Source organism: Dermacentor variabilis, chromosome 4 (assembly GCF_050947875.1).
Source record: "Dermacentor variabilis isolate Ectoservices chromosome 4, ASM5094787v1, whole genome shotgun sequence".
NCBI lineage: Eukaryota > Metazoa > Arthropoda > Arachnida > Ixodida > Ixodidae > Dermacentor > Dermacentor variabilis.
The window spans coordinates 141538816-141552525 of record NC_134571.1 but is presented as its reverse complement, the minus strand read 5'-3'; the positions used below and the strand labels follow the sequence as shown (position 1 = coordinate 141552525).

At 44.8% G+C, this 13710-nt stretch overlaps 1 protein-coding gene across 1 annotated transcript in view; it reads right to left on the bottom strand.

The window, feature by feature from the left end:
• Window positions 1–5935, bottom strand: part of LOC142579863 (putative cytochrome P450 49a1) — a 30299-nt gene extending 24364 nt beyond the window's left edge. The window contains exon 1 of the mRNA XM_075690487.1: window positions 5610–5935. Coding sequence (XP_075546602.1) covers window positions 5610–5793 — 184 coding nt within the window. The 5' untranslated portion in view covers window positions 5794–5935. The remainder of the gene's footprint in view (window positions 1–5609) is intronic.
• Between the last annotated feature and the right edge of the window lie 7775 nt (window positions 5936–13710).

The window sequence follows — 13710 nt, the reverse complement described above, 5'->3', positions numbered from 1 at the left end:
GAATTATCGACGCCATTAACGCCCACCAAATCCTTTCCGACCACGCTATCATAGTCACCTCAGATGTTTTTGTGCTTCACACAACGTACCCATGAGTGAAGGAATTGAAGCCGTATTAAAATCCCTCGCAGTCAATCCCCAAGCGCACGCTCCTTAAGTTTACCTCTCACTCTTTAAGTTTGTTCTCATGCTAAAATAGTTTGAATTCGATTCTATTCACTGCCTCCAAACTTTCGGCACCAGCATGGGATCACTATTCGCTCCCACGATGCCAACATTTTCATGTGACTGCTTGAAGCAAACATGATAAAATCATACCCTTTGAAGCCCAACCCCTATAGCACTACATTGAGGTCATATTTAGAGTGTGGTAACACGGCACAAGTACATCAACCAACACAATAAGCCGTTTCAATCGCTTTCACCCTAGTAATAAAGTTACTGCTCACTTCTCTCCTAGTCAAATCAAATTCCTTGACACGATGCCCTTTAGCGATAGAAAACGGAAAACTGAGAACGACACAATTGATAGCCAGCAATATTTGGACTACAACAGTCATCACCCGCGACACTGCAAGCATGGAACTTTTGTTGGACAACCGGAACGAATAAGAAGAATCTACAGCTCAGACAACGATTACATCTGCGACCTAAATTACCTTAAATCACGCTAGCAGAAAGAAGCTGTTCACGAATTCCTCTCGACAGAGCTTATGCCGTCGTGTCAAGATTGGAGAGGCAGCCAGAATTACCAAAGAAACAGCCTACACCCGAATCTGATACACCACCAGCCTTTATAACAAGATATTCTAATGCCCTCTCAAACATGAACAACATCCTACGAAAATACCACCCAATATTATCAAGTAACGAGCGTCTGAGAAAAGTGCTCCCGGCGATACCAAGGGGGACCTATCGTCGTAACAGTAATGTTAATGACATGTTAGTTCACGCAAAAGTCAGCCAACAACATGAACACGTAATAAAAGCACGTTGTCGCCTCAGGTGCAAGACCTGCAGGCACTTTCAAAGTGACATTAAAATTAAAAGCACCACAAATACACTTATTATAACCACGAAGTGAAAGCTAGCTTTACTTGCACTAGCTCCGGGGTGAGTTGAATGTCCCTTCTATAACAAACAATAAATTGGTGAAACGGGACAATCAATCAACGTCAGGTTAAACGGACATCGCTTGGACCACAGCTAGAAAACTTCCCAAATCCGTCACCGAGCATTTCAGCCAACCAGGTAACAGTTTGCATCAACTTGAACTCTACATCCTGCAGTCAAATTTCTGTTCGGCGTGAGACAGAAAGTGCAGAGAATCATACCGCATCTATGAGTTCAAGACACTGCAACCAATAGATATAAGCATTTCAAAGGGAGCTTTTGAATCTATTCGCTATGCTAAATTGCAAGCTATAGGCAACAGCACTTCGTTATTTTCCATTGGGTTGCTTAGTGTTTTGGTTCTTCTTTTCTTTCCTCCCTTTCCTTAGTTTTTTTTTATATACTTATTCCATTTTATTTTTTTCCCTGCCGCTTCTTGTATTCTCTCTTGCAGAGAGACGATAGTTCACTGACCTCCAACGGAGCAGATTATCCCCCCACCCCCGCCGTCCAGGTCCCTTTCACGAAAAAAGGAACCTACAGTGACACGTCAGCCGGCTGACACACGGCGCTATCTCACATGCCTCCACCGATGTTCAATAGCACGCCTATCACTTTTGCACCCTCGCCGCTAACACACAATCGGCCATTGTCTCGCCCACTCGGCTTACCCCCTGTCCCCCTTTTAGACGAACCCTATCTATATATACTGTGCCGAAGAAAGCATATGTCGCTTGAAAAAGCCAAGTACACTTGTCGATACGTGGGCTCTCGCTTTTACCTTGTTCTTTTTGCTCATTGTCTATATACATACATATAACATTATTTCCAGCAATAAAAAAAATGGCGCAAACCGTTGGCCAATAGCGCTAGCAAGCAGCTTCACTAGGCTGTGGTAACATTTAAAGGGATACACGATTTAACAAGAACGTATTACTACTACGGTGCCTTGTGTAAAAAATAAATAAACGACAACATATTCAAGTACAAAGAGGCCATAGCAATAATAAAACACTCAAGATAGCGTAGGAAGCACAAGTACGTAAATACAAGACTTCGGACAATGCAACTCTTGGACAATGGTAAGTTTGACGTCGAGCAAAATGACAAAATAATTCTAGGAAATTGAAGGTGCAAAGAAGAATTAAGGGCTAAATAAATAAACTCAGCGGTGATCACTTGTTCATAATAAACAAGCGAAGAATGTTTAACGAAGACAGTAAACATTGATAAAGAAAAAAAAAGTCTGCGGATCGCACGCAAGGGGGAATCGACGTAAGCGAAGCTTTGGATGTCGTTTACTTTGACGGACAATAATTAGAGGTGGTGTTGGCGGCGAATATGTAATTTCTTCAGCGTTTAGTCCAACACGAGAGTGGTGAGTTGATGCTAAACCTGACCTTGCGTGCACCACTGCTGTTTGTCTGCGTAGTACGCAAACGCACCGGGAGATGTGTTTCCTTGAGGGGTTATTCTGCGCCATTCTTCGTAATCTCCGGGAGGCTTAAGCATTATTGTTGCCTCGCATGGCAAATCGCACCGTGGCCGCAGCGTTCTGCACCACATTTCACTGCGTAGCGAACGTACTCCAGTTCAACACGATGCTTCTTTCGGGACTGGGTATTCTCGGCGCAGACTTTCACATGTTTTGAGAGCTCTTCATTGAGCATAATAATAATGTTACAAATGGGGATTATACATATAGTCTCCTAAACAAGACACTGTACAGGGGACCTCCCATTAGAGGTTAGTAGGATGTGTAAACATAAAGCAGTTACATGTAAACACACAAGACACCGTATAAAATTAGTCACTAGCTAACGCTGCAAAATATTTAATGGCACAAAGCAATTAATGATGCAATGGTAACGATGAAATTATTATATTACTTGGAATGTTGACCAGAGGCGCCGTGAAGTCAAGTATTTATTCGGACAGCAACATGAACAAAACAGACAGCAACGATTCAGTGGCTTGGCCTTATAAAGGGAGCATGAGCGCAGCCGAGGCATGCGACTGGCTAGCGATACAATAGCATATGTGAACAGCGACCGCGTGCATCAGATACGCGGCGCGCAGTGACAAGAGACAATACGCTTGATAAACGTTGCACATATACAACAATTATGTTACTTTGGAGCCCTTTTTCCGGCGCGCGTTTACGCGCTCCTTCTGCATACGTGACCAGCACGCTGTTCAGACGCCAGCTCAAAGGGCGCTCTTAAGGCTGCGGCGATTGTAATGTTTACACTGTCCCAGCCCAGAAGGCGACTTCCACAGCCCAGCACCTACATTTTTGTCGCATGGAAAAGCAAGCGCAGCACGTGCCACACGCACAAACTGAAACGCTGCCGCGGCGGCGGCGGCAGGGATGGCTGGATGGATGTTATGAGCGTCCCCTTTAAATTGGAGCGGTGGGTTGCGCCACCAAGCTCTTGCTATTTTATTGCCTAATGTCCTACCCATGTTAAAGAAGAAAAGAAATGACCACGATGATTTTTTTTAACCAAAGTTTCTGAACCCTTTAGTGAACTTTGTTGTTGTACTCCTCCGTACAAAAAACAAAATGGGATGCGCGGAGGCGAACGCCATCTGGTGGTGTTGCAAGGCACCCAGCGGCACGCGCGAGCCAATCCGCACAGGCAACTGCGCGCGGAAAGCAAAAGAAAGCTTCGCTTTAAGTTGTGACCAATCAAGTTGTAATGACTGTAATATACAATGTTACGAAACTTGTAGACGTAACTAGTTGCACTATCTCACATACTAGCAGCAGTGAATTTGAGTGTCAAGGGTGGGATATTCACAGCGAAATTCTGCAAGGCAGTCCAGTGAAAAGTAAAATGAACTCATAATACGCTCGGTATACAATGTTTCTTTCTTTCTTGTACTTCGAAGACCTTTTTAGAAAAGAAAAACACCCACAAGGGTTACTCGAACTACTTCACTGCGGGATGATTATCTTCCCAGGCAGAAATCATTTGCAAGAAGAACCAAAGCAATCAATCAAACAGTTGAACTACTTAGGTACACGTCTATTGGTTACAAAATTTGCGGCAGATGTTTACATTGTGGGTTCAAGGGTACTAATTGCATGAAAATCGAGTTCCGCGTTTCTACATTTCAAAGAAACCGTGTAAACCAAAATAACTGAGGTCAAATTGTTCCTTCGGTTTGCCCGATTACGCACGCGCAGCAATGCAAAGTGCAGCTTAAGTGCAAAACCCCGCTGACGTTGTACATCGCCGTCAAATTATGCATGGCGATACGGGGCGATAAAGCAGTTTGTCTCTAAAGCATGTACGGGTTTATTGACCAGTTGCCTTGACCCAGAAAGATCACGTACTCGTGACGCCTGCGGCAGAAAGGATGTTCGACACCCGCCACAAAGGTTTGTGAGTGGTGGCGTTGGCTGAAACTCCCAAGATTAGTTCTACTAGTAACACATAAATACCCAAGAAAGTGGACGGGGAAACCGCGCCGCAGTAGCTCAATTGGTTAGAGCATCGCACGAGTAATGCGAAGATGTGTGATCGTTCCCCACCTGCGGCAAGGTCTTTTTTCATCCACTTTCATTGCCATTAATTTATCATTTCTTCAATTCAAATAGTAAGTACGAGTAAGTTCCCCTATGTTTTCCTTGATGTCTTGTCTTTGTTTGTTGGCTTCTCATGATGATTAATAAAAATCGGGCCCCACGGTTAACCCCATTTCTTCTGGTTCTTACCTCTATGAAACTACTTTGTAATGTATCTTTCAGCATTCCAACTATTACGAACATGATTTGTTCACCATAAAGGTGGAAAAATTATCGATGACGCACCCTGGGCAGCCAATCGGATAGCTCGCCCTACTGCCTTCAATTGGGTGATTCACGTCATATGGGTAGGGGCGGCTGAAAATTCCCCCGAGCAGTGTGCTGTGATCGGCAACGATGTAGATTTTTAAAACTTTATAATAAATTACATGCTTTACGCGGAGCACTTAGATGCTTCGATTAATTATCAGAAGGGCCTACTCTAACGACTCAGTGCGTTTGTACAGTGCGTTTCAGGGCCACCCTTGCGCCACCCGTTACTTTACGCTTGATACAGAGCCGAACGCCTTACAAGGTTATTTAACACGAAGCCGCATTGTGGGTGCATAGTGTGTATGGCGGCGCGAGAACAGCCGCCAGACTAGACGTCCATTTGATGCACGTATTCCTGCGACCTATCGGATGGTAATTTCGTGCGCCATAATGCAGCACGGAACTAGCACGTACAGCGCACGTTTCGTTTCAGTGTATAGCATAGAAAAAGGAAGCTGTAGTAGTAGCTTCGCGTTAGAATACTGTTCTTCCACTCGCCCGACCTCTCTCAGCCCGTGCCCAGGCAGATCTTTCTTTTTCGTCATCCCGCATAGCTCGTGTCGACACTGGTCGCGCAGCCAGCTGCGTAGAGAGCACGTAACATTCGCTCATGCTGCTAATGCCGCGCACAACGCGGGAGCACACTTACCGAGTAGGCGAGAGTAGATCCACGAGCTGCCTATCAGCGGCAGAGATGGCACCCTCGGTATCGCTTGGAAGGGCTTCGCTCGAACAGCATGGTTTCCGCTCGAAAGCCCGCCGACGGCGGTACTGGAGGGTCGCCGGGTGTTCGCCGCTGCGAAAGCTCTCATGCGGAGCACTTGCGCTTGCATTCTCGACAGCGAGCCTCCGACTGCTGATGCGGAGGGCGTGGAGTCCTTTCAGAGTTTACGCTGAAACGTGCCGCAGAAATCGCGCTAGACACAATAAAGTCGGGCGGGCAGCCAGCTTCCGATTGGCGCGATATCTGCGTTTGCCTCGCGGCAGGCCTGAACGAGGCAGTTCCGCTGGTAATCTTTGCAGGCCCTCGACCCTCTACCTTCGCGCCGTTTAATCAGCGGGTCGCGGTGTGAAGGTGGCTGTTTATCGTCTTCGAGCCTTGACACATGTACGCACGACCGCCACGTGCGCCACGCTCTATTATGCCGAGAGCACGCTGACCTACTCGACGTGTGTGCAATTCTTTCACATTGATCGTGTTCCTGTTTGACATCGATCAAACGGCTGTCTGATTATGGGCTTTTCGTGCAACGATGTTATTTCCGGCGAAGTCAATGTCGGGGTTTCAAGGACTTTCGAAATAGGGGCCCTGATGGAGACGCGAAAGGTGCGAGCAATAACTAAAGAATTTTGTCGCTTGCTTTTACTTCGAACTCAGTCCTCCCGCTCGCATTCGGTTGCCCAGGTCGGCGGCTGCGTGCACTGTCACCGACCTTAGCGCCAGAGGCATTCACTCCTTCTGCAGGACATAAGTGTGCAATCGTCGTTTGACGGGCACAGGTGCTTGTGCTGTAAATGTCAACACAGCTAGCAGGGCCAGGAGCAAGCGCCAAACAGTGAGACATGCTTCAGGGAAGAGAAATGCCACAAAGTGGCTTTTTCCAGCTTGCCTCATTTGTTTCACCTCATCACGCGCGCAAAGTGTTGGAGGTCGCGTAATCTGGGTTTTGGGTACAGTTACAAGGTGAAACGAGCTTGCCACAAGCGCGCTCGCTTTCCTCTGCCGGCACTCGTTATCATGCCTGCGATATGACAGTGAGGCTTGCGGTCATCATCGAGTGAGATCGGTTCGCGTTTGCCTGGGCGCGTGTTACACGATGCCTGTTGTAAATTGTAAGTGCAGTTCAGTTTGAGCGAGTACTTTCATTTCACGAAGTGATTTTGCTAACTGGCTCCCATTAATCAACTGTGAAGGTCTTCAATGGTAAAAGGGCAGCGATTTGTCTGAAGTTCCTCAAAACATTGCTTTCTCTGTATCAATTCAAACCAAACCCTAGAGCTGCCCCACACGTTTCTTTTTTATAAGCAGAAATGCTCAGCAGCGAGTATATTTGTCATCGCTGTCACAGAAGTAGTAAAATAGCGCAAGAAGCGCTCGTTTCCAGATGTCAGCGTGCTCGAAGGACCAGGACCTGAGCTAGGTAACATAACGATTATTTTTGCCTTGCTTGTTTTTTTCTGTTTTCTCCCTTACATCGTACGTGACGGCCACTGTGTTATGACTATAACAACTGTTATCCCGTGAAAGAGCAAATGCTTGGCGTCAACGGGCACTTCGGTGTTTGTATTTTTTTCTTCGTTATTTTTTTTGGCGCCATCCCGGAGCAGTGAACTCTTACATCAAAGCGAACAGAACACAGTATTTTTATTTTCCAGCGCTTGGGTAATAGAAAAATGTGGAGTTTGCTTGCTGGAGGTTGTTCTTTTACCTATTTTTTTTAAGGCTCAACCAGCTCGCGTACGGCTGCTTGCATGTTGCATGAGTATAGTCGTTTCACTCGTCCTGGAAGACCAGTGGCCCTGGGGTAGGGCTGCTAAGCTCGTGGTCACGTGGTGTAACCCCCACTGTGGCGACCACTTTCCTATGGGGGCGGAATTCAAAATGTCTCGTCTCGTGTACCATGCATTAGGTGCACGTTCAAAAACCCACAGCCAAGTCAAAATTGTTCCGTTGCACCCCATTACGGCGTACATTAAAACCGAATAACTCGCCGTGGTGGATTTGCGAGTATACGGTGTGGTGCTGCTAAAGAGCCCGAGGGCGGGGGATCAAATGTTTGCCATTAAACGCGCATCATTCCTTTAATGAACCGAATAGCTTTCTACAAGGCGTTCGGCTATACGCATACACGGACAATTATCGTCGATGGTTTCTGCACACTTTTCTTCCCGTTATGTTTCCTTAGTTACCATGTAATATTTTTCTTACTTCACACTTACTATTAGGCATTAATTGGCGCACACGTCCGTATAACATTTAATTTGCTTTAATTTTGATTCGTGACGTAGTATTTTTGTTCCGTTATTAAAACGACGCTTTCTGTGACTTCTTTTTCTTGATTAAGCGCGTTTGCTCGCTCGGTTTATACCGAGCGAAGTGGGGTTGTACCGAAGATAGTGCAACAGCACTATGACCACATCGTCAAACAATAGACAAGTGGGCCGACCCTGCAGGAGACAACGTCATAGCGAAATGGGCCGATCACGAACACTCCAATGCGCGATCGCGCGGGGCGCGTGGTAGGAGTCGCCACGTATTATGGCCTAACACGTAATTTCTATGCATCAAAACGCGGTGCAGGAGGTGTACAGTTGCATAACATTTTATAAACGGCTTTACGAAAGTTACGTGTCAACATATTAGAGGTTGGATTGCGCAACGTTTTGACGAGACACGCAGAAGAAAAACACACACCACAGAGCGCTCCGTGGTGTGTGTATTTCTTGTGTCTGTCTCCTCAAAATGTTGCGCAATCCAACCTCTAATATGCCATACCAACACGCCCAGTCGTCAACCTTGGCAAGTGTCAACGTAGATTTCAATGCGTGTATTGCATCTGCATATTTTTTTTATTTATAACTGGATTCACCTCACATCAAACTTCACATCACACATTAAGTCGGCGCGTGTCCCATGAATATTATCGTCATCACCATCAGTCTATCGTTATGTCCACTCCAGGACGAAGGCCTGTACCAATGATCTTTAATTGCCCCTGTCTTGCGCTGTATGAGTACAACTTATGCCTGAAATTTCCGAATTTTATCACCCCTCCTCAATTTCTGTCTTCCTCGCCCGCGTTTCCTTTTCCTTGGCACCCACTATGTAACTCTGACGATCTACCGCTTATCTTTCCAGCACATAACATGGCGTGCCTAGCTTCATATATTTCTCCTAATGTCAACTAGGCTATCAGCCATCACCGTTTCCTCTCTGATCCGCACCACTCTATTCTTGTCTCTTAACATTACGCCTGCAATTTCTAGTTCCATCGCTCATTGTCGAGCTTATTTAACAAAGAAGCTCCCATATGCTAGGACCAGTAGAATGCAATGACTGTGCAGTTTTACTTTCAACGATAGTGGTAAGCTTCCAGTCAGTATTTGCTAATGCCTGCCCTATGTACTAGAATCGAGTTTTATCCTTGTCATGATCAGGGTCCCCTGTGATTAATTAACATAGATAAACGTGCTCTTGAACACATTGTAGAGGCTGACTGGCGATCATGAATTCTTCCCTTGCCAGGCTACTGAACATTATCTTTGTCTATGAACATAACAATATTTTAAATAATACATTGGGCTATAGTTTTTTTTATTTTAGTCGGCACTAAATTAATCTGAATAATAACAGAATAGAATGTTTACACCAATGTTCACAGCCTTTACATCGTACGTACTTTAAGTGAATGTTCAAGTTCGAGGTGAGCTGTATCCAGCCGCTAAAGATGGCTTCGCAAAACGCGCACCTTGCTTCTGTTACTGTGCCCCCGTGAGCTGATAAAATGGCGGATTATGCAACAGAAGCGGTCGTTCCGCGTAAGATAGCATATCGGCGAACATTATCCAAGTTCACCTCTTCTATAGAAATTTCCGGGAGTCACTGTCGCCCACGATGCAAGGGACCTCACTGATATGCGACCATGCAGGTCTTGCATAGTGGCGCATATGACGTCAGAGAGCGTCACTGGATTTTCTGAGTGCGTATCCTTGTCCAGAAGATGATACATGGCTGCTACATTTGCAAAAGTTTGCCAGCCAGCCCAGGAAGTGCTTCAACTGAACCTAAGCCAAGAATAAGCTCAACAAACCGTGTCGAAGTTGGTGTCGACTTCGCTGGGCTGCTCTAAGCACGAACACAATCCGTAGACGCAAGTGTTACGTGGCGCTCTTCACTGCTCCCCCCCCCCCCCCCAAAAAAAAAAACTCACTTCGAGTTCATCTTCAGTATGATGTAAGAACGCTCAGAAATACACCAATAAGTAAGCACGCTAACCCAGACTTCATGCCTAATACGAGGCCTTTATTTATTCCACGCACGATGCAAATTGGAAGCAGCCAGTACTGTGTAAGTAAGAATAGAATGAAGAAAAAATTAATCAAGTGGACATCCAGTAGTCGCGGTCGTGACGAACGCCAAAAGAACAGAAAAAAAAACAATAGTGCGACTTTGCAGAACCACAGCACCATTCCCATTGAAGCTGATTCTTTCGAGCAGTTGCACCAGGAATTGCATTTGCCAGTAGCTAAACGATATACTTTAAAACGTAGCCTTCCTGTTATAGTAATAGTTTGATCTCGGTGGCAGGTTCAGTAATTCCTTACAAACGCATCATTAAGCTGGAAACGTTATATCTTCCCTACCCTCTGCCTCCTATATGGCCATTATTTCCACTGAATGTAAACTGCATTCACGTAAAGTTCTTTCGGTACACAGCGAAAAAGCAGATAACTGCCATTTAACGCTTTCAAGCACCTTCTTAAGTAATGATCAACAATAAATATGTTTAATACGCGGATACTTGACTTCGCAAGCAACACTTGGGTATTGTTATTTATTTTTATTTATTCCATACCTGCATCGCTCATACGGGCATTACAGACGGGGGGGGGGGGGGGGTCACATCGCAAAGAAAAGAAACAAGTGATCACGTACATAAAGCGTGATATCAGACGCATCATCGTTTTCCACATTAACAATGCCAGATGAAAGAGCAGTCCGTATTCTTATAGATTGAACAAAGAAACAATACCTAATGACGTCACCCCTGAAAGGGAATTCGCGGACTTTCAGTGCATGGTCGCGTCTTATCGCTTATCGACATATAAGTAGGCGGCTTAATATATCTTTCTCTCTCAATACCTGTTTTAGAATAATAAACAGTATGAAAAAAATTTCAGATTTTTTCGTCGGTCTTTTAATGCTTCCCACGATAATTTAATTTTACTTTCTGTTATATTAAATTTTCTAGTATAATTATTGAGATCAAACTTAGGTACCCTATTCGGCGCGCTTTCAAGCTGTTCCGTGAGATAAGCCGTGTACTGGCCCCAACAGATACAACCGTAATCAAGTAAAGTACGAACATTAGTGAAATACCATACCTATTTTAATTTATCCGGAAACTAACTGAAATTACGGCGCAAGAATTACAAGGAACCTATTGCCTTATCCTTAATGTGCGTAATGTGTCTGTGACACATGAAGTAAGACAGCATTGAAATTCCTAAATATTTCTATTGGTCAAGCTTTTCTTAATGTCCTATTACTGAAGGCTTGATTGAAATAGTACATGATTGAAGTTATCCGCTTTGTGAATAAATTTCATCTCAATTTCTCCAAAAGTGTTCACATACTGTGCGTTATATTCTGCGCCTTTTGTCGTCGTAATGCTCCGAAGCACTTCCTTACGCAATGTACAGCAAGAGCACTAATCATTGCACACCATATTACCTTCGCCTATGTATTACTCATAGCCTTTCTCTTATATTCACTGAATGTAAACAAGGTGCCAGTTCACTTAGTTAACTGAGCTATGACACCAGGAAATCTAGTATGTACCTCGTATAACGCATGAAAGTACTAAAACAAAGCAGCGGTTCAGCAAATATTTACAAATTACATGTTTAATGACGAACCGCATGAATTTTCACCCCACTTCGCCTTAACATGGCTACTATTTCAACTGCATGTGATCTTGGTGTGACATACTGTTCTCCTAAGGTTTGGGAAACATTGCCTATAGCGGTCGTACAACGCTTTCGAGCGCTTGCTTAAGGAATTTTTTGAGAGCCCATAATTTACGGACGCCCTTTAACCGTTTGCCACATATCACCCATAAGATTGCCCTTTTCTTGAAGAGCAATACTGTGGCGCATGGGCTTCTTTCAGGACACTAGTCAAGCTTCCTATGCGAGTCGCACAATACGCTTGCGATAATCTAGTGCCCTGCAAGGGCTGCGTGTAGCCTGCACAGTTCACACTTCATTTGCCGGTCACCCATAACATATCCCCTATTCTCGCCTTGTATATATTGATTTGCTGCCGGCTTTGCTTCTCCCACGGCTGCTGAGAAACTTCATAAGCATTTGTATACCGTCTCTTGACCGGCAGAAAACGAACGTTTATCAATTGTCATTGAGCCCTCATTATTCCACGAACGTGAAACATTACTTTTGCATAATCTTTAAAAAAATTAATGCTAAAAACGTACACCTGACAACAGAAGAGAGGATGGGACACACACGGCGCTGTTTGTGTCCCATCCTCTATTCTGTTGCCCGGTGCACGTTTGTAGCGCTGTTTTTCTTTTTTTACCCCCCCCCTCCCCCCATTGTGGAAAACCACCAACTCTCCCAATCTGCCGTTCTCCTTCAGACTATATTTGCGTACAGCATTCATAACGTGGCCCACTATAACATATATACGTAAACTCGGTGAATAGTGCAGTTCTCCCAGAACGCCGTAAAAATAGGCACGTATTGCTTCTGAACGCTTCTATATAGTCGCACTAACAGCTTTGTTCTAAAACTACTAGCTAAGTGCATAAGTTCAAAGACACACTATAAGCACACGAACCGTACACGTTGCTCGCCATGTCGGATGAGCGTTCAAGATTGGCGATTTCGTGAGTAGCTCGTTTACAGTTTCATTCTAGGCCCATATTGAAATGTTCGACGCGCCGTGGTCCATGCCTTTGACTCAGGTGTAATGATGATCCGTATCGTTGACTTCTTTTTCGTAACTGGAAGTCCTGCAATGTAAAAACAATCAAGGCATTTGAATATTCGTGTTTCAAAACTTCTTATTTACGGTTGTTACATGCACAACCTTACGATTGTGTCATTTATGGGTGTGGCACGTGGTGCACGATTCATTGATTGATTGATTCATTCATTGATTGGTTGATTCATTGATCGATCGATTGATTGATTGATTGATTGATTGATTGATTGATTGATACCGACAATTCGTCCTCCTTCAGCTATTCAGGCCCAAACTTATGTCAAATTATCTTCCTTAAACATTATCTTCCTTATCTTCCTGAAGCAAGCCCCCTTGCCTACTGATACGGGGGGTACAGCGCCTTTACCCGATTAATGCAAGATCGCTTCACTTCGTAACACTTCTCTGTCCCTTGTATTTTTCCGGGAGCAGGAATTCGATTTGCTTGTTTGCGGCGTGGCATAACTTCAGAATGTAATGAAACATGAGTGCGTAGGCCCGTTTCATGATAATACTGCTAAGGCGACTTATAAAATTTGTTCGTGTACCATCGGTGTCATTCTTCAGGTTGACCCTTTCTCAACTATGCACCTCTAAGTACACTTTTATTGTCACTCCTGTGCTAAAATTTCGCCATCAGGTACATTCACGACTTGCTAAAGAGCGCAGCAGTACCGCAATGCTTCGCAATTCGGTGATCATGGAAAGAATCGTCCAACTAAAAATTAAATTATGGAGCTTTACGTGCCAAAACCACTTTCTGATTGTAAGGCCCGCCGTAGTGGAGGACTGCGGAAATGTGGACCACCTGGTGTTCTTTTACGTGCACCTAAATTCGCCCAACGGGCGTTTTTGAGGCTGTTCTTCGAGGCTGCGCAGAAAACGAAATACACGGCGGTGGTTTAGGCGAAGAAACATTAGGGAATACATTGGTCAGCAGCTTTTATAGCGAACACCTCATGATGCCGCATTTTCACGCCGCGCGCAGTGTCACGTGCTGACCAAGAAGCCACTTTAGACAGCA